This window comes from Mixophyes fleayi, chromosome 1, assembly GCF_038048845.1.
Source record: "Mixophyes fleayi isolate aMixFle1 chromosome 1, aMixFle1.hap1, whole genome shotgun sequence".
NCBI lineage: Eukaryota > Metazoa > Chordata > Amphibia > Anura > Limnodynastidae > Mixophyes > Mixophyes fleayi.
In genome coordinates, this window is record NC_134402.1 from 142,413,449 (window position 1) to 142,432,748 (window position 19,300).

Consider the following 19,300-nt stretch of genomic DNA (forward strand, 5'->3'; position numbering starts at 1 on the left):
GGGCAGGGACTGATGTGAGTGTGTTCTCTGTGCAGCGCTGCCGAATTAGTTGCGCTATATAAATAGATTATGGTGATGATGATCAAGATTAGATTAGCAAATCTCTAAACTCCACACAAAGAAGTTGGGGTCCTTAGCTGAGTATTACCTATTGGTCCAGTGATATGAAATCTTCTTTACCTGACTATAGCTTATTAAAACACTAGTGGACATTTATGAAAACTGTTGTAAATAAAAAAAGGCAGTGTTGCCCATAGCAACCATTCAAATTATAACTCATATTTTATGTATAATTTAGAAAATGAAAACAAAATTCTGAACGGTTCCTTTGGCCTATAGTATTATAGTACCATTTTCCTGTGCACCAATTTCTTAAATGTTCTTGAATATGTGAATACGAACTATACTTTGCATATTTTGTTGTTAGTATATGTTATCTATTTTATTCTTCCTGTATTGATATTATTAGTTATGGTTTTATTTTTATTTTATACCCTTTTAAATGAAAACGGAATTGCATATTGTACAAGACACAGTAAATTTGTTTCAAGGGTATTTTTATCCCATTCTTTAACCACTGTGTTTCTATGGTGACATAGCCTCTGTACAATTTTCCTCCTGTTTTAATCTCACGCTCATTATTTTTCTCACTTCTACAAATAAGCAACTGAAGTACATCATATATGATATACTATTTATTATACAAACATATGCATGCTCTCCTTCTCCCACACATTTAGAAATACACATTATGGCTGATATCCAGAATGACTCATTCCAGTACTTGTTGGCTTAAGTCAGAATTCATTGGTACCAAAAAGGCTTTGTAGGTTCAGGTGTATTGCTATGGTGCAAAATGCAAGATTGCAGTTTGTGACTGGTCCTCCTGTACACCTCCCCTCTAGCCATTTAGTGTTGGTTAACAAAATTAATTTGCCACTTCTTTATTACAGAACCAGCAAAGACCCAGGAAAATAGGTCTGCGACTAGGGAAAGGGGACACCTTCGGAAATATTTTCCTAGGTGGTAATGCAGTTTTAACTGAGACACTGATTGTCAAACAGTGAGATATAAATAAACTTTTACCCCTAAGAAATCTCAACTCCCCCAAAAGCTGTAATGTTTAAAGTCTGCCAAACCATTCTCTATACCAGTGGTTCCCAAACTTTTGCAGTTCACGGCACCCTTAGAGTCTCCAAATTTTTTCAAGGCACCCCTCCAAAATAATTACTGAGCAGTCCTGTTTAAGAAGTAGTTGGGTCAAAAAAATGTAATAAGTATTTAGGTCAGGACAGAAATACTTATTTAGTTGTATGCAAAAATGCCCCCTCTACATCCAGACACACTGCCCCCTCTGCATCCAGTCCTTCTGCCCCCTCTCATGCTGCCCCCTCTGATGCTGCCCCCTCTCACTGCCCTTTGTCACGCTGTCCTCCTCCTCTGCCCTCTGTCACGCTGTCCTCCTCCTCTGCCCTCTGTCATGCTGTACCCCTCATCTGCCCTCTGTCCCCCTTCTCTGCCCTCTGTTACACTGTCCCCCTCCTCTGTCACACTTTCCCCCTCCTCTGCCACACTTCCCCCTCTGCATCCAGTCACTCTGCCCCCTCTCACGCTGCCCCCTCTGCCCTCTGTCACCTCTCACTGCCCTCTGTCACGCTGTCCCCCCTCCTCTGTCACGCTGTCCCCCCTCCTCTGTCACGCTGTCCCCCTCCTCTGCCCTCTGTCACGCTGTCCCCCCTCCTCTGCCCTCTGTCACGCTGTCCCCCTCCTCTGCCCTCTGTCACGCTGTACCCCTCCTCTGTCCTCTGTCCCCCTCCTCTGCCCTCTGTCACACTGCCCCCTCTGCATCCATGCACTCTGCCCCCCTCTGTCACGCTGCCCCCCTCTGTCACTCTGCTGCCCTCTGTCACTCTGCTGCCAGCTGCCCCCTTCCCCCCTCTGCTTCTCTGCTGTCCTCCTCTGCTGCCCCGCTGTCCTCCTCTGCTGCCCTCTGTCCTCCTCTGCTGCCCTCTGTCCTCTGTCCTCCTCTGCTGCCCTCTGTCCTCCTCTGCTGCCCTCTGTCCTCCTCTGCTGCCCTCTGTCCTCCTCTGCTGCCCTCTGTCCTCCTCTGCTGCCCCGCTGTCCTCCTCTGCTGCCCCGCTGTCCTCCTCTGCTGCCCCGCTGTCCTCCTCTGCTGCCCCGCTGTCCTCCTCTGCTGCCCCGCTGTCCTCCTCTGCTGCCCTCTGTCCTCCTCTGCTGCCCTCTGTCCTCCTCTGCTGCCCTCTGTCCTCCTCTGCTGTCCTCTGTCCTCCTCTGCTTCCCGCTGTCCTCCTCTGCTTCCCTGCTATCCTCCTCTGCCCTGCTATCCTCCTCTGCCCCGCTGTCCTCCTCTGCTGCCCTATGTCCTCTGCTTCCCGCTGCCCTCTGTCCTCCTCTGCTGCCCTCTGTCCTCCTCTGCTGCCCTCTGTCCTCCTCTGCTGCCCTCTGTCCTCCTCTGCTTCCCGCTGTCCTCCTCTGCTTCCCGCTGTCCTCCTCTGCTTCCCGCTGTCCTCTGTCCTCCTCTGCTGCCCTCTGTCCTCCTCTGCTGCCCTCTGTCCTCCTCTGCTGCCCCACTGTCCTCTGTCCTCCTCTGCTGCCCCACTGTCCTCCGTCCTCCTCTGCTGCCCCACTGTCCTCCTCTGCTGCCCCGCTGTCCTCCTCTGCTGCCCCGCTGTCCTCCTCTGCTGCCCCGCTGTCCTCCTCTGCTGCCCTCTGTCCTCCTCTGCTGCCCTCTGTCCTCCTCTGCTGCCCTCTGTCCTCTGTCCTCCTCTGCTGCCCTCTGTCCTCCTCTGCTGCCCTCTGTCCTCCTCTGCTGCCCTCTGTCCTCCTCTGCTGCCCTCTGTCCTCCTCTGCTGCCCTCTGTCCTCCTCTGCTGCCCCGCTGTCCTCCTCTGCTGCCCCGCTGTCCTCCTCTGCTGCCCCGCTGTCCTCCTCTGCTGCCCCGCTGTCCTCCTCTGCTGCCCTCTGTCCTCCTCTGCTGCCCTCTGTCCTCCTCTGCTGCCCTCTGTCCTCTGTCCTCCTCTGCTGCCCTCTGTCCTCCTCTGCTGCCCTCTGTCCTCCTCTGCTGCCCTCTGTCCTCCTCTGCTGCCCTCTGTCCTCCTCTGCTGCCCTCTGTCCTCCTCTGCTGCCCCGCTGTCCTCCTCTGCTGCCCTCTGTCCTCCTCTGCTGCCCTCTGTCCTCCTCTGCTGCCCTCTGTCCTCCTCTGCTGTCCTCTGTCCTCCTCTGCTTCCCGCTGTCCTCCTCTGCTTCCCTGCTATCCTCCTCTGCCCCGCTGTCCTCCTCTGCTGCCCTATGTCCTCTGCTTCCCGCTGCCCTCTGTCCTCCTCTGCTGCCCTCTGTCCTCCTCTGCTGCCCTCTGTCCTCCTCTGCTGCCCTCTGTCCTCCTCTGCTTCCCGCTGTCCTCCTCTGCTTCCCGCTGTCCTCCTCTGCTTCCCGCTGTCCTCCTCTGCTTCCCGCTGTCCTCCTCTGCTTCCCGCTGTCCTCTGTCCTCCTCTGCTGCCCTCTGTCCTCCTCTGCTGCCCTCTGTCCTCCTCTGCTGCCCCACTGTCCTCTGTCCTCCTCTGCTGCCCCACTGTCCTCCTCTGCTGCCCCGCTGTCCTCCTCTGCTGCCCCGCTGTCCTCCTCTGCTGCCCCGCTGTCCTCCTCTGCTGCCCTCTGTCCTCCTCTGATGCCCTCTGTCCTCCTCTGATGCCCTCTGTCCTCCTCTGCTGCCCTCTGTCCTCCTCTGATGCCCTCTGTCCTCCTCTGATGCCCTCTGTCCTCCTCTGATGCCCTCTGTCCTCCTCTGATGCCCCGCTGTCCTCTGTCCTCCTCTGCTGCCCCGCTGTCCTCTGTCCTCCCCTGCTGCCCTCTGTCCTCCTCTGCTGCACTCTGTCCTCCTCTGCTGCCCTCTGTCCTCCTCTGCTGCCCTCTGTCCTCCTCTGCTGCCCTCTGTCCTCCTCTGCTGCCCTCTGTCCTCCTCTGCTGCCCTCTGTCCTCCTCTGCTGCCCTCTGTCCTCCTCTGCTGCCCTCTGTCCTCCTCTGCTGCCCTCTGTCCTCCTCTGCTTTCCGCTGCCCTCTGTCCTCCTCTGCTTTCCGCTGCCCTCTGTCCTCCTCTGCTGCCCTCTGTCCTCCTCTGCTGCCCTCTGTCCTCCTCTGCTGCCCTCTGTTGTCCTCTGCTGCCCCGCTGTCCTCTGTCCTCCTCTGCTGCCCCGCTGTCCTCCTCTGCTGCCCTCTGTCCTCCTCTGCTGCCCTCTGTCCTCCTCTGCTGCCCTATGTCCTCCTCTGCTTCCCGCTGTCCTCTGTCCTCCTCTGCTGCCCTTTGTCCTCCTCTGCTGCCCTCTGTCCTCCTCCTGCTTCCCGCTGTCATCCTCCTGCTGCCCTCTGTCGTCCTCCTGCTGCCCTCTGTCGTCCTCCTGCTGCCCTCTGTCGTCCTCCTGCTGCCCTCTGTCCTCCTCTGCTGCCCTCTGTCCTCCTCTGCTGCCCTCTGTCACTCTGCTGCCCACTGCCCCCCTCTGCTTCCCTGCTGTCCCCCTCTGCTGCCCCGCTGTCCCCCTCTGCTGCCCTCTGTCCTCCTCTGCTGCCCTATGTCCTCCTCTGCTTCCCGCTGTCCTCTGTCCTCCTCCGCTGCCCGCTGTCCTCCGCTGCCCGCTGTCCTCCTCCGCTGCCCGCTGTCCTCCTCCGCTTCTCCCAGCCATAAAAAAAGAAAGAGCACATAAACTTACCAATCCGCCGGGCGCCGGGACCCAGCAGCCTCCTCTCTCCTGCAGCTGTCACTGACGTCGATATTGAGTGACAGCTGCGGGAGAGAGGAGGCTGCTGGGTCCCGGCGCCCGGCGGATTGGTAAGTTTATGTGCTCTTTCTTTTTTTTTTTATGGCTGGCCCGCGGCACCCCTGGGAGCCGTGGCGCACAATTTGGGAACCGCCGCTCTATACAATGTACATATTTAGATAACTTCTATGTTCTGGGCATAATTTTGAGTAACTGCTCTTATTTTGTGCCCAACCAAGGGTACCAGCTTGGAAAAAGTTCACTCTAGATGGCATTCCAAAGAGATATGATTGGGTACGGGGATTCCCACACTACGTGCTGATTTAGAGGGTATTTCATAAAGTCCTTATATTGGCAGGAGACCTAGATGGATGCCCTAACTTTTGTAGAGTATGTCAGCATTTCTAGAATGAACTCCAGAGAGATTGATAATGTAAGAGTAAAGTGTCTTTATTAGGCAGAGATTCACAGGCAGAGAATGGTGCAGTAAGTGATAATGGCAACACAGTTCAAGGCAGCAGATACAACAGCAGGACTAGCAATATATTTGAATAACTCAGGAAGTCACAGTTGGTAAAACAGTTCCTAGAGGCAATACTGAGTAGCCGGAGAACAGACATAGCTCAGAGACCGGAGAATCAGAGAAGACTGAAGACACAGGATGTACCACAGTGTCAGAATACCTGGTAGACTCAGGAGGCAAGAGACACTGGAGGAATCACAGATTGCATGATACCTGGTTTTCTCAGGAGGCATAAGGTACTGGATGAACCACAGTAGATAGGACTTAAGGTCTTGCCAGGAGGCACAAGGTACTGGATCGATCCATAGGTGTCAGGATAGAGGAGGATCAAACAAGCTAAAGGGTCAAAAGCCAGGAAAGCAAGGAAGATACCAGGAAATGAGCTGGAGCGTAGTCCAGAACGGAACCTGGGTCTGGATCAGAAGATAAGCAGCGTAGCCGAGAAACAAGCAGGGATCAATACAAGGAAGTCAGACTGGAACAGGGCACATACTCTGGAGAATCAGCAACAGCAGGAAATACAACAATGAATTACCACAGATTACTGGGAGAGGCAGTCTTATAAAGGCAGTGAAAGACGGAAGTTAACTCCTGCTAGTGAGGTGGAATGTAGGTGGTAAGGTGGTACTGTAGGCCAGATTCTCATAAAGGCAAAGTCCAAGCATAGTTCTTAACAGACAGGAGCTGCAGGTGGCAAGCAGCATGCTCATAGAAGATGCCGGAGGCAGATCGTGACATCGTAGAATGCCCCTACTCGCTCCTTATCCACAATAATCTCATGTTTTTTCTAGTCCTTAAAAACCTGGTCATATTTTCCTATACCTTAGTTCCATGCTGACCTTTTGTTTAGCCATTTGAAGACATTTCATGTTAGACTTTGGTACTCTATCTTAATTATATGGCTTTCTATTTACAATTTACATATATATGTTATGGTTATATGATTGAGCAACCAAAACAAAAAAATATAACATAAATAAATAAAGAATTCAGCTTTGTCTCATACTTAGCCCTGATGCACTGTTTGCCTGAACCAACCAGCAGTGATGTCAGTGACCCTTCCCTTTGTATCTCCTGGTTCATGTCATCATGTAGCATCTTATGTGAAAATAATAGAGAACATATTTTGTGATATTATTACATTCAAAGTGACATCACTAACCATGCGATTTATTTTTGTAGCCTTGGCTGGACGCAGTTAGAAGATGAAGAATTTTTAGAACTTTATAAATGTCTCCCACACAATAATTCTTTGACAGGTTTATGGTAAGTTAAATAACTCAGTCTTTGATTATAATTACTTAAATAGGCCACTGAAAGTGAATATTTTCTAAGTCGCTGAATTTTGTCTGCAATATGCTTAAAATCAGATCCTGGCTACCGCTGAAGATGCACTGTGAATAAAGCATCCCCTATGTCTAATTATTATATAGACCTGTGTTTAAAACGTGCTTATGCATGTCAAATAGGCTATTTCAGAATATTCTTCATTCCCTTTCACACCTTTTGCAGATTTTATGAAGATCATCCATGCAGTATAATAGAGATATTGCTGTGAACACATACATACATTATTGATGAAATAGACTTGCAACATCTTTCTTTGAAGAAATCCATTCACTAGAGTGCTTCCTGCATAATAACATTTATTAGCCATCCTGGTTTGTATGGACAGCATGTAGCAAAATGCTCATTCAATTTCCCCTATTGTTTTGCTAAGCTTTACATTATTTTTTGTGAACTGGAAATAACAAAAACAAGGTGCTGTTTGCACATAAAGCTATAAACCCACATGTCTTTAACAGACTGGCTGTTTGCACTTTGCAACCGATTTATCAAATTATCAAAAGTAAATGTGCTAAATTCTGGGGAGGTGAAACTTTTTCACTTGAAGATTTGACTTTTATTTGAAAGTATTGTAAACCACATTAATAGTTAATTTAAAGGTTCATTCACCCTCTCAAACTTGTAGACAATATTTTAAATTAAAGGCATGTCCAATCAAAACAGGCTCTTTAAAAAAACATGGCACACATAAACTGGGGTTCAGTTTTTTCCTATGCTGGTCAATCAGCTAGTGGCTAGCTTGGAATTATTCAAACTGTATGTTGCTTAATGTCAAGGACTATTTATGGTTGGGCTACATGGAACATAGATTTGATGCAGATAAATATCAATCTATCTTCCCATTTTACATATTTATTTATTTTTTTAGTCTCGGGACAGACCAGTCTAAGCATCTAATAATCTTTTAAGTTAAGTTGCTTTCTAAAACTATTCAAAAGCTTTCAAGTGTCCCCTTGTTCTAGATCTCAACTTTTTCTGGAAAATATTCCCCTATTTAACATTGTTCTAACTCCTTAAATGTTTTGATCATGCCTTCCCCTTCTTTCTACTCTTTCCTCCAATTTGTACATATGAAGCATTACTAGACTTTCATGATACTATTTTGTAGGCCCTCTTTTAAACCTTTATTTTGTTTCTTCATACCCTTCTAAGGTTGAGGTCTCTAAAATTGATCAACATACTGTAAGGCTTCCTACAGCTCCCTAGAGTGTAATCAAAACCTCCTTCTATTCTAAATCCCTCTGCCTATGCAGCCAATGATGATGTTCGTTTTACTTCACTATGAACATTTTTGTAAACTGAGTGTCTTGAGCCTCAAAATGTTTAGTAAATGTTAACTACAGTAGTCCTTTATGTAGTTTTTAGGCCTCATGGCAGACAAATAGGATCATACACAGTGGTCTGGTATACGATATTATGTCATACAACCACTTCTCCTACAGCTTTGATTGTAAAGCTATCCATTCACTTACATTTTCCATACCGCAACAACTAAATATCCACTTCGCCTACTGAACATATCATATTCAATTCAGAGAGCAACTAACAAAAATGTACAGGTTTAAGTACTGGGCTGCAAAGCGTAACAAAGTGACCATATTGAGTAGATAAACAATGAAGTGCTTTGTCACAGTTATCCATTGAAAAAGAACCATTAGAAAGACATAACCAAGCAGTTTGGGGCTGTGGCAGGATAATTGGGGGTGCGGATTATGAATGTTGACTACATTTTTCCAGTTTTACAATTTGGAATGTTGTAAGTAGTGGCTAATGTAACTACTATAATAATGTAATACCTGCTGCATTATCATCCATTAAACGCAGTAGAGGAAGACATACTTTTGGAAACTGAGTGTTTCGTTCTATTCCACATCCCTGGCTATTGACTTGGTTTAACAAGGAAATAGCCCGTTAGAAACAAAGCATTTTGCAATAGACTATTTTACTGAAAATCAAGCAAAGGTTGTAAAAAGTTTGACGTATTTTCCCGCTGTTATGCTTTGAATTCCATTTTAAACCTGTTATTTATTCTTCAATAACTGGCCGGTGCACTGAACATCAATGATTTGCTCATAATCTGACATGTGTTTCCCTATCATGTTTAAGGTCAATCAAAGCTGTCAATTGCTATTTAAGTTTTTACATGTTTCATATACCCTATAAATGCATTCCCATTCCCGATTACAGGACTTTTTTCATTCATCTTCCAATAGCTTCAAAATAAAGTGTTTCCTGAAAACTCAGTTCATCAGGCAAGCTTATCAAATTTCCAGACCACCTTCTTAACCTCCTTAGGCTAATGTACCCAATTGCCACCATGCCCCACATTACATTCAAAACCTACATTTATCTTTATTCTATGCTCAAACAACCTTCAGACCCCCAAACCAACATTGTTGTGAGCCCGGGTCATAGAGCACTCCCTGAACACTTTTTCTGGCTGGAATAGTATGTAATATGTGGCACTTAACTGATAATTTTCCTATAGGTTGTAAGCCTGCAAGCAGAGCGAACTCTCTCCTCTTTGTCTGTTTGTTAATAGACAGTGTTGTTTAATTACTGTGTTTGTAAAGCGCTGTAGAGAATGCTGACTGTTACATAAATAATTGTTAATAAATAAGTAATGTTAAAAGAGGAAGCCAGGAATCACACACTTGGTCACCCAGTCTGCATTTATATAACATTAGCAATACAGTATGTAAGTTGTTTTAAGAAATGATGTGATATGTGAGATATTGAGATGGAAATGTGGAAGAGCAACATAGAAACATGATTTTGTAAATAATGGGTCTCCCTAAGCATCAATCTTTTTTATGTAAATGCTACCTACCCAGAAATAGCTGCAGTTCATAATCGTGGAAATACTTAGACGGATGAAAGTAATAATTATAGCAGCTCGGTATAGTTAGCCTATTAACCACATGCAGACATGCCAATACAAACCATTTCATGAGAGAAACATTTGTCTGGTTCAGGATTTGCCATTTATGTTTTGACTAAATTAAGCTGGACCATTAGCTGTTGATCTAATTGAACTATTGCATTATAATGTGTGTAGTCAGTTTTACTTATCATATAGCTTTGTGTGATCGTAAATGTCAACATCTCAATTACTCTTTTTGCTTTTAGGCTGGAAGGAAACAATGTCAGTTACAAAGCTGTTGAACAATTTTCAGACATATCTTTATTAAATTCAAGTTTAGAACATGTTGTGTGAGTATGCATCCCATCATCAATCTCTTTATAAATAGTCGCTGTACCATTGTTATTAGGCAGAGATGAACAAATCTCCCATGACTCGGTCCACTGAAAGATTGGGTTGACCCTCAATAAAATACATTTTACACACCAGTATTACTTCAGTGTCTGCATCTGTGAACCATGCAGTTCAGTTTCAAAATTAAGATTCTTTTTCTGGCACATGGAAAGAATATGGGGCATATTCAATTATCCACTGTTTCCATCGCGGAAAAACTATTATCGGTATTACGGTAATAGTAAGCCAAATTTCAGCTCGCAGCTCCCTGAGCTGCGAGCTGAAATCCAGCGAGAAAAGTACCGTAATGACGGGGCATGTTACTTTTGGCTGTAACACCAACAATTGAATATGCCCCTATGTGTTTCAAGAATTGCATGATGCATTCTACAGACAAAGACTGGGTCTTGCGCAGACTGCTCCATTTCTTACATATGTAAGAGGTTCCTCAATCCAACTGCTGTTTTCAGATATCTCCACAGGTGTCCTATGCGATGTAGATCCTAAGTCAGGGGTCAGGGAACTTTTTTTACCTTTTACCACATGTTACAATGGAGACATGTCAAGTCTGCTGGGAATTCATGTTGTACTGTACAGCCACCCATTCCCTACTGAATACTAACTAGCTAACAAACTTTTTGCAGTGGATATCAGGCAATTGGCCCATATTACAATGTACAGCCCAAAACCATTGTAAAGCATTATTAGATTGCAATCAGTCGGATCAACTTGCACTGTGTGGCACCAAGTGGCAGGATAACCCTGCTCTTTATGGACAGTTTTCTAAACCTTTTTTTTTTTTTTCTTTTTATATGTCCAGTGTTTTCCTTTTTTCTTTTAAGGGGTAGGTAGTTTTTTCAACCATGCGGATAATGACCCTCTCAATGACGAGAGGATCACTCTAGGGGGTTGCAGTGCTTTTTGGCCCATACACAATGTCCTATTGGGCCACTAGTTGTGCATATGTGCAACATTTTGGTCTTGTGTTTGACCTTTATCGAGATGAAAGGTCTTACACAGGACCAATATGCCAGTGGAATCATTTTCACTCTGCGTACAAGATGTGAGAGTTATTCTATATCCATCTATTCTATTCATTGTATCTATACTATCTTTCTTCTTTTGACGCCATAGTCTTTCATTTTATAATATCCTACCAGCATATGTCATAGGTTTTGAGTTAGACTTTATTGCCTACAAACTAGGCACTGTAAATATAAACACTTACAAATCTACTTCACTAGAAATGTTACATTTTTATAGGTGTTGAAGGTAAAAATCCTCACAAGCTTCAAGTAGAGTTAAGGTGCCGCCAGTCATCACACATTGCATTAAGTTGCGGCTAATTGAATCTGCCCTTAGTCTATCTGAGGGTCCTAACCAATGTGAGCACCTTGTCTCATTGCATATAAGATCTTACCACAAGCAAGTCTACAAATGTCTGCTATTGTGCTTCTGCAGTTTGCAACTATTATTATAATAATATAAATATAAAATTATTCATAAGTACATCATATCCACATCTTAAATATGCATTTATTGGGGCATATTCATAAAACATATTCTATTACCATATTGAATTTGATGCCCATCCATTTTGCTCAGTGTTTTTGTACTGCATCTACCCACATTGCTAAGAGCTACACTGATTTAACACATTTCGTTTAACTGACAAACCTATGCTTAGAGACTTCTCCATATTTATCACACTATGAGGTATTGCATCAAAAAAGTTTAACTTTACTTCCAGTGAAACTTAGCTTTTTTTCACCAGACTTTGTTTTCCCAATATAACTTTCTTGTTCTTTAAGTATACTATGAAAGGTACATCAGTACACAACCGTAAAATGTCTGCAGATTATTTAATAATTTGATATATATACTCCTTAATGTAATATAGTGCTTTTTAATTGCATTGTCACAAACTGCTCCCAGGCCTTCTTAGTATACATGTTACAGCTAACCTGCTATGAGGAGTGGAGGAAGCTGGGAGAGTGCGTAGCACTCATGTATATTCCCGGCACAATGCATTATATACTAAACAAAAATCTTGTGAGAGGTCCACTTTAAATCATTCTTCATAATTTATGCAGTATATGATTTTCTTTTTTTTTTTTTTTTTTCCAGACTGCTTGGGAATAATCTTGGTCCTGATAATATCAAAGCTTTGAAGGCAAAATCAAGCAAAGGCATAATTGTTGCTCACATTGATGAGAATTTCGGCCAAGATTTTTGGCAAGGCTGGTGGGACTGGATATTTCAACGATGCAAAATGTGCAATGATGAGAAAATCGTCTCTTTTTTGACTAAAGTGTACAGAGGACTTGGTCTTTGTAGCGGAAAAAATACTGATTGGATGACAAATTGGTATAGACAAGTGGATGATTTTCTGCAGGAGAGAATAAACCAGTGCTCCATTAAGAACATTACTAAGAGGATGGAGGCGCTCAGACAGATGTATCAGCAGCAATCAACCAGTCACTGAAACACAAATCTCTCATGACCACTAATATGCAAATCTTTTTTTCTTTCAACACTATAATACATTCTAGCCACCAGACTAGAAAGCAGTATATGCGATCACCATGTGAGAACATGAAATATACCTATGACGCTGTAAAACATATGCCTCTCATTAAATCAGCTACAAGATAGAAGACATTTCTTGCACAAAATGGTTCAGCCATAAAAAGTGTCTTTGAAATTGCCTTACTTAATCTTTAGTAAATGTAGATTTTTTAATTCATATCTTTCAATTGATAAAATGGTTTAAAAATTGCTATTAGTATTTTTTCTACTGTCTTATGGTTGAGAAACAGCATTTATTAGAGTTAACTGTTTCAGCCGATGGTCCCTGTGATCTGAGCAGTGTTACAGTCCCGTACCAGTCTGGACATTCTGTATTTTTAAGCATATTTATGTTATCCAATACAGGACACTTCAAAAAAAAATAACAAAACAAATGTTTAAACAAGTGATAGTTTCTTACTTATCCTGTATTGACAACACTTGCATTCATATTAGAAAATAAGGAGTGCCAGTAAATCTTATCAAGAAACTGTACAAGTTGGAGTTGTGTCCTGTGCTGTTGCCGCTTATCTGGCACATCGAGTAGAACTGTCCAGCAACAGAGATGAGCGAAATTTCATGCATTTTGTGCGCGGAATGGCCTCTTCTAAGCGCAGTGCAATGAACTGCTTCCTGTAGGCATAGATAAGCTTCCTGCACCTCTTTACTGGCAGTTTGGGCCACTCCTCTTGCGCAGACTGCTCCATTTCTTACATATGTAAGAGGCTCCTCAATCCAACTGCTGTTTTCAGATATCTCCACAGGTGTCCTATTCGATGTAGATCCTAAGTCAGGGGTCAGGAAACTTTTTTACCTTTTATCCCCAAATATATTTAGATACACCGATGTTACCCCTTTGATTTGAAAGGAAGGAAATCATATATTATTAATTATTGCAATTCAAAATTGTATTGAATCTATTCAAAATTTCTTTGAAAGCTTGAACTTCAAAACTTCAGTTTTTGGAGAAATGATGTTGCTTCATTTTTGATACGAGAGCATCAATATTGGGGCATTTTGATGTCAGAGCAATTTGAATACAGTCTTCAGCGTCCAATCGATTTCTCTGCTTTGTTTTTATGTTCGTTAGAGTGGAAAATCCTTGTTCGCAAAGGTAGGTTGTTGCAAAAGGCAGCAACTTTTTGACTGCCTCCATGCGCAATTTTAAATGCCTTTGCAGCTGTTGACATCCAAAAATATGACTGATCTGCTTTGTTTTCAAATGCAATACGTGCTTCATTATTGCATCGAAGCTCAAGAAGTGCCTCTGCCAACCCTTGAGGCTCTTCTGGTACAACAGAAATTTCACATTTAAAGGGGTCTACAATCCAACTGACGGCATGTGAATCAGCAGCATTACCCCCAGGAATTTAATTTTTACCCCATTTGGGGTAATTTACCCCTGTTCCCTGACCACTGTCCTAAGTTATTGCTGACCACTTCCGATCAGTCCTACTTCTTGAACCATTCATAGGTACATTTTGTAATGTTTGGGGGTCATTATCAGAGACCTATCTTTCTGAAATTGGGTTCAACTTTGCGATTCAAAATGGTCTGATAATATCAAGTTTTTATGATGCCATTCACAGTGCCCAATGCAACACAGCATGTTTCACTGTAGGGAAGGTGTTATTTTCATTTAGCTTTCTGTAATTATAGGGATGGTGTCCTTTACCAAAAAGCTAATTTGGTCTCCTCTGTCCGTAGGACATTCTCTCAGAACGAATTTAGGTTGTTCAGGTGTGTTTTGGCATATGATCAAGGTTCTTTCTCCACCTTTCGAACAGTCTTGCACTGCAATCTTCAATCAAGTTTTTTCTGTCCAGGGAGGTTGGCTTCACTTCCTAGTAACATTACGTACCTTAGAAATGAGAACATCGGGGTCTCTGGAGATTGGTTTGTAGCCATGAGATTGTCTATGCTTCGCTACAACCTTCTGTCTGACCTTCTCAGACAATTCCCTGGCTTTCTTTCTTTTCTCCATGCTCTTTGAAGTATACACAGTGACAGAAAACAGGAGAATGAGTCCTTTTCTCTTTTCAAGCTTGTTTAGTGAGTCGTCTGTATATTGCAGGCACCTGCTTCTCATTACAGGTAAGGTTAGTACCAAAGTGTAGTAGTTCACCTGCTTAAGATCTAATTATTTCTAGCTACTTCTAAAAAGTGGCAATCATTTTGTGTAGGCCATTTAAGAATTTCTGTGTGTAATAAGCTACGACTTAGTAAATGTTTGAGCTTTTTGTGTTTTATTCCACTGCAAACCAAAGATATATGTAGGTGGATACCACAATATTTTTTAATTTTCTATTTTAATTTTAACAATTTTCTGTAAGAAATGGTGCATTATTGCAAAAAAACTGCAAGGGTACCAATTTTTTGACCACAACTGTAGTTTATGTAGGTTACATATTTCATTCAATTTATAATATTCAATATATTATAATCTTCAGTATACGCAGGAGTTCATATCACAACGGTTAGAACAGCTGTACCACCATTTAAAATCCGTTTTTTGATCTATCCACTGCCACAATTGGAGGGAGCTGGATGGAGACAATGAAAGATAAGAAACAAGGCAGCTGAGCCCAAATAAGGTTATTGATCATGTGGGTACCATTTCCAGGGGAATGGCAGCATTATGCAAGTTTGGTGAAAAATCGAAGAGCTGTTAATCACTGTGTTTGCTGACTTAGAAGATACCTCCCTCCTAACATAGTGCACCTATTTAGAGAAGTAAAATCACTCCAGTTATTTCATGTATATTATTCACCACAACACAAACTTTAATATATTTTAAGGTCAAATCTGGGCTTTATTTGAACTTTAAATCTGCTCTTGCCTTTCTTGAAGCACTGTTTTATTTGTATATTCGCCCTCAAATAGAGCATTGGGACCTAAATGGACTAAGCTGCTCAGTAACAGCTAAACTAGAATTGACTCCAGACAGACTAGCAGTAGTTATGGCAGAAACCACTGCCTAGTACAGGGTCTGCAGTTCTCTTCACCACAGTTGTGCATTAAAAAAATTGCCTCCCCCACGATGATAGCTACCTCAAATTCCTTAGTTCTGTTTAGCTTCCAAAACATTGTATGAATAATTGCATTATATAAGGATAGACTAATACCCTAAAGAACAAATTGTAAATGTTAAGTGGCCATCTGATGTTTTTGTATTATCATCATTGGTTGAGTAATATGCAGTTTTCTTCACAAATGAGGCTCTTTTGTTTCAGGTTACATGGGTGATTGCAGATGTAGCTGCTGTTGAAAAGTCACTGTGGGAGTCTGGTATCTATACACACAGCGATTTGACAACAGGAATTGTAGTGTCGGCCCAAAATGACCACCGATTCCAGTCCCCATTAATTTGAATTTTTCAAATATTCATTGGTCTGACCAAGCTAATAGTGCCATATTGGATTGATCACAAGCACAGAGCAGCAGGAATTTTTAGAATTTGGCGCATGTGCATACATGTGTATGGCCAAACCCAACAGTTCCGTCCACATGTATGTATAGCTTTACACACAGTCTGTGATCCTGTGTTAATATAATAGAGAGAGAAAAATAAATAAATTTCTTTCACTACCGATTTACATGTGTCAAAAAATACCTCAATACATTTATTCAACATATTTCCAGTGCTGCTACTTCTCGAAATGCAACTTTATGGAGATCTCCTGACCTCCCCTCTGTTTTTGCATTGATAAACAAAATTTGGTATGTCCATTGAACATGAAGAATTCTGATAAATCATTTGATAACATTTGTCTCACCTGGTAAAATAACCTTAACATTGACAATCATTTTTTAAATGCACTCTAGGGGCATATTCAATTGTTGGCGGTTTCCGCCGCGGAAAAAGTATTACCGTTATTACGGTAATACTAAGCCGGATTTCAGCTCGCAGCTCCCTGAGCCGCGAGCTGAAATCCATTGAGAAAAGTACCGTAATAACAGTATGTATGCGCACTATTACCGTAATGACGGGGTAATAGTGTGCGCGCCGCGTTACTTTAGGCAGTAACGCCAACAATTGAATATGCCCCTTAATGTTCTTTTATTTTTAATGATTCGCTATAGTTATCTCATTTTTAGTAATTCTCTTAGTTCTATTCGCTGAATAAGACATGCTGTTGCTGCTTTACAGTCTCTACAACTTGTTATAAATAACGACAGTCCACTATTCTATAGTCTATCTTATAATAACCTTGTGTGTTATTTATTTGTCTTACAAACTGATTTGACGTTCACATATAACGTTTAACCTGTATTGTCACTCAATAAAAATGTATATTTTTTAAAAGAATATATACTTCTTTATTATTGTAACATTGATAGCATAGGGTGTACTATATTTAAAAGTATGACATTTTTTTTTAAAAAAGTCCTTATGATAGTCTCTAACTACAAGAGCATACAGTGTAAGAGACATGGTACTTCAAATTACATCTCGCATATAGCTGAAGAGCTGTGGTATTTGTGCGTTAGGTCAGTAGGTGTCAATTAGTAGCATACCTTTTATTTACTTACCATATTTCCCCATGTATAAGACGCACCTTTTTCCCCAAAATTTTGGGTCTAAAAACTGGCTGCGTCTTATACAGGGGTAGTAGCACTTACCCTGTTAGATGATTCCTCTGTCCGGTAAAGTCTTCTTTCTTCTGTCCGTCTGATCCTGATGCTGGAAAGTCGCTTAAGGTCCTCTTCGCGATGACCGGATGTGGTGCGTGAACCGCAATTGGAACACACACTTCCGGTTTCCACATTTGGTGTTTTTCCAATCAGGACCTTGTCAAGGTCCTGAAAGCACATCCGGTCATTGTGAAGAGGACGTTCATAAAGCATCTGACAGGGTAAGGCAGAACTGACTATAGTGTTGTCTCTCCTCTGTATATGCTGCACAAATACTCTGTGAAAAAATTGAGGATAATGTTTATCCTCAATTTTTTCACATGATTTATAAAGGTGCGTCTTATACAGTGGAGCGTCATATACATGGGGAAATACGGTACATTCATTTTTTTATTACCTATATTTTCATTCCTTTCTTTGGACAGGATAAACATATGTAGTAGCTCTAATGGACAGTAAAATGCATTGTTGTTGGTAATACAGCAATATTTATTCTGATGTTCTATAATATTTAAAAAATGTAAAAAGGCATGAAGCATTTATTTGGCAGAATGGGGTTCCAGGGCGCAGTGTTTTGGGAGGTGAAGATATGTAATTGCAAATCAAATAAATAAAATCAGATATTTATTCACAAACAAAAATGAAAGAATGTGTATTGAACACTGGTTATGCATCTACAAGTATTGGTAACAAAATTCTGGCTAAAATGACTAACCTGTATGAACAAATGTAAATCAGGTCAGAGTTGTGCAGAGACAACCCCCATAAATGCGATTTTCAAATGTAGATGGTATGCAATGAGTCCATCAGACGACAAAGAACAATAAGTGGGCAGCACAGTGGCCTAGTGGTTAGCACTTATGCCTCACAGCACTGGGGTCATGAGTTCAATTCCCGACCATGGCCTTATCTGTTTGCAGTTTGTATGTTCTCCCTGTGTTTGCGTGGGGTTGCTCCGGTTTCCTCCCACACTCCAAAAACATACTGGTAGGTTAATTGGCTGCTATTAAATTGACCCTAGTCTCTCTCTGTCTGTGTCTGTGTGTGTTAGGGAATTTAGACTGTAAGCTCCAATGGGGCAGGGACTGATGTGAGTGAGTTCTCTGTACAGCGCTGCGGAATCAGTGGCGCTATATAAATAAATGGTGATGATGATGAGTAAGTCCAAGTAGGATTAAGCGGTAGAAGTTAGACAGGGTCTAACCTTGTCTTCATAAATTTTTCTTGAAAAAATAGATTTTATTTGATTTGCAATTACATATCTTCACCTCCCAAACCACTGCGCCCTGCCATTCTGCCATTTTCTTCTCAGGGGGTGGGGACTTCTTCCTGTTCCATCAGATTCCATATAGTGGCTGCATAGACACTTTTCAGGAAGCGCTGTGTTTCCACCATTTGTCCCATGTTGCATTTACTTATTCATTTGTTTTTTTACAGTGAACTTTAATAATTTGTTATCTCAATGCTTTCATCTAATGTATGAAATGTGTGTGTTTTACTTTCTACATTTCTTGAAATTGCAGGAAATACACCTATACACGTTATACCCATCTGATTTGCCTTTTCAGAATAACATAGTGAATACTAATTTGGAAATGATTTATATCAGTAGTTATTCTCTCTTTTCATTAGACATTTAAGGTGCACTAGTCACTGCCATATTTTTAAGTTAGGTAACCTGGTAAAAGTTATTTTTGTCTCACAGAGAGTAAATAATTATATTTTTATCTGAGATCTAGACTATACTGATTTTAGGATTCTTTTCCCTATGCTTTGCCACTAAATTCTGCACACTGTATAATGAGCCAAGCAAATGAACAGATGGCACAATAAAATATTTATGATTCTATGATTTATACTTTGCAGAATGTACAATGCAATTTTGTGGGAATGTAATGTTACACTTGTGTTTCAGATGCAAGTCAATGCTACATTTAGTGCCTTTAATTAGACTCATTTATCAAAGTGGTATACTTTTATTGCAAATTAACTTTATATAACAACTATAATCTCAAAGTTTGCAAGACCATTAGGGCTATCTGAAAGGTTAGACATTAGTAATTTTCTTACTGATTGTGTAATATATATATATATATATATATATATATATATATATATATATATATATATATATATATGGATCAGCCACCTTAAAACCATCTGCTTAATATCGTGTAGGTTCCCCCTTATGCCATCAAAACGG

General features: G+C 42.0%; 1 protein-coding gene across 2 annotated transcripts in view; it reads left to right on the top strand.

Annotated features, from left to right (window-relative positions):
• LOC142143326 (NACHT, LRR and PYD domains-containing protein 3-like) overlaps nt 1-12,672 on the top strand; it is a 45,225-nt gene extending 32,553 nt beyond the window's left edge. For both annotated transcript variants that reach the window (XM_075201074.1, XM_075201083.1), the window contains 3 exons: nt 6,474-6,557; nt 9,768-9,851; nt 12,022-12,672. In XM_075201074.1, the coding sequence (XP_075057175.1) occupies nt 6,474-6,557; nt 9,768-9,851; nt 12,022-12,379 (526 nt within the window). In that variant the 3' untranslated portion in view covers nt 12,380-12,672. The remainder of the gene's footprint in view (nt 1-6,473; nt 6,558-9,767; nt 9,852-12,021) is intronic.
• Nucleotides 12,673-19,300: the final 6,628 nt, after the last annotated feature.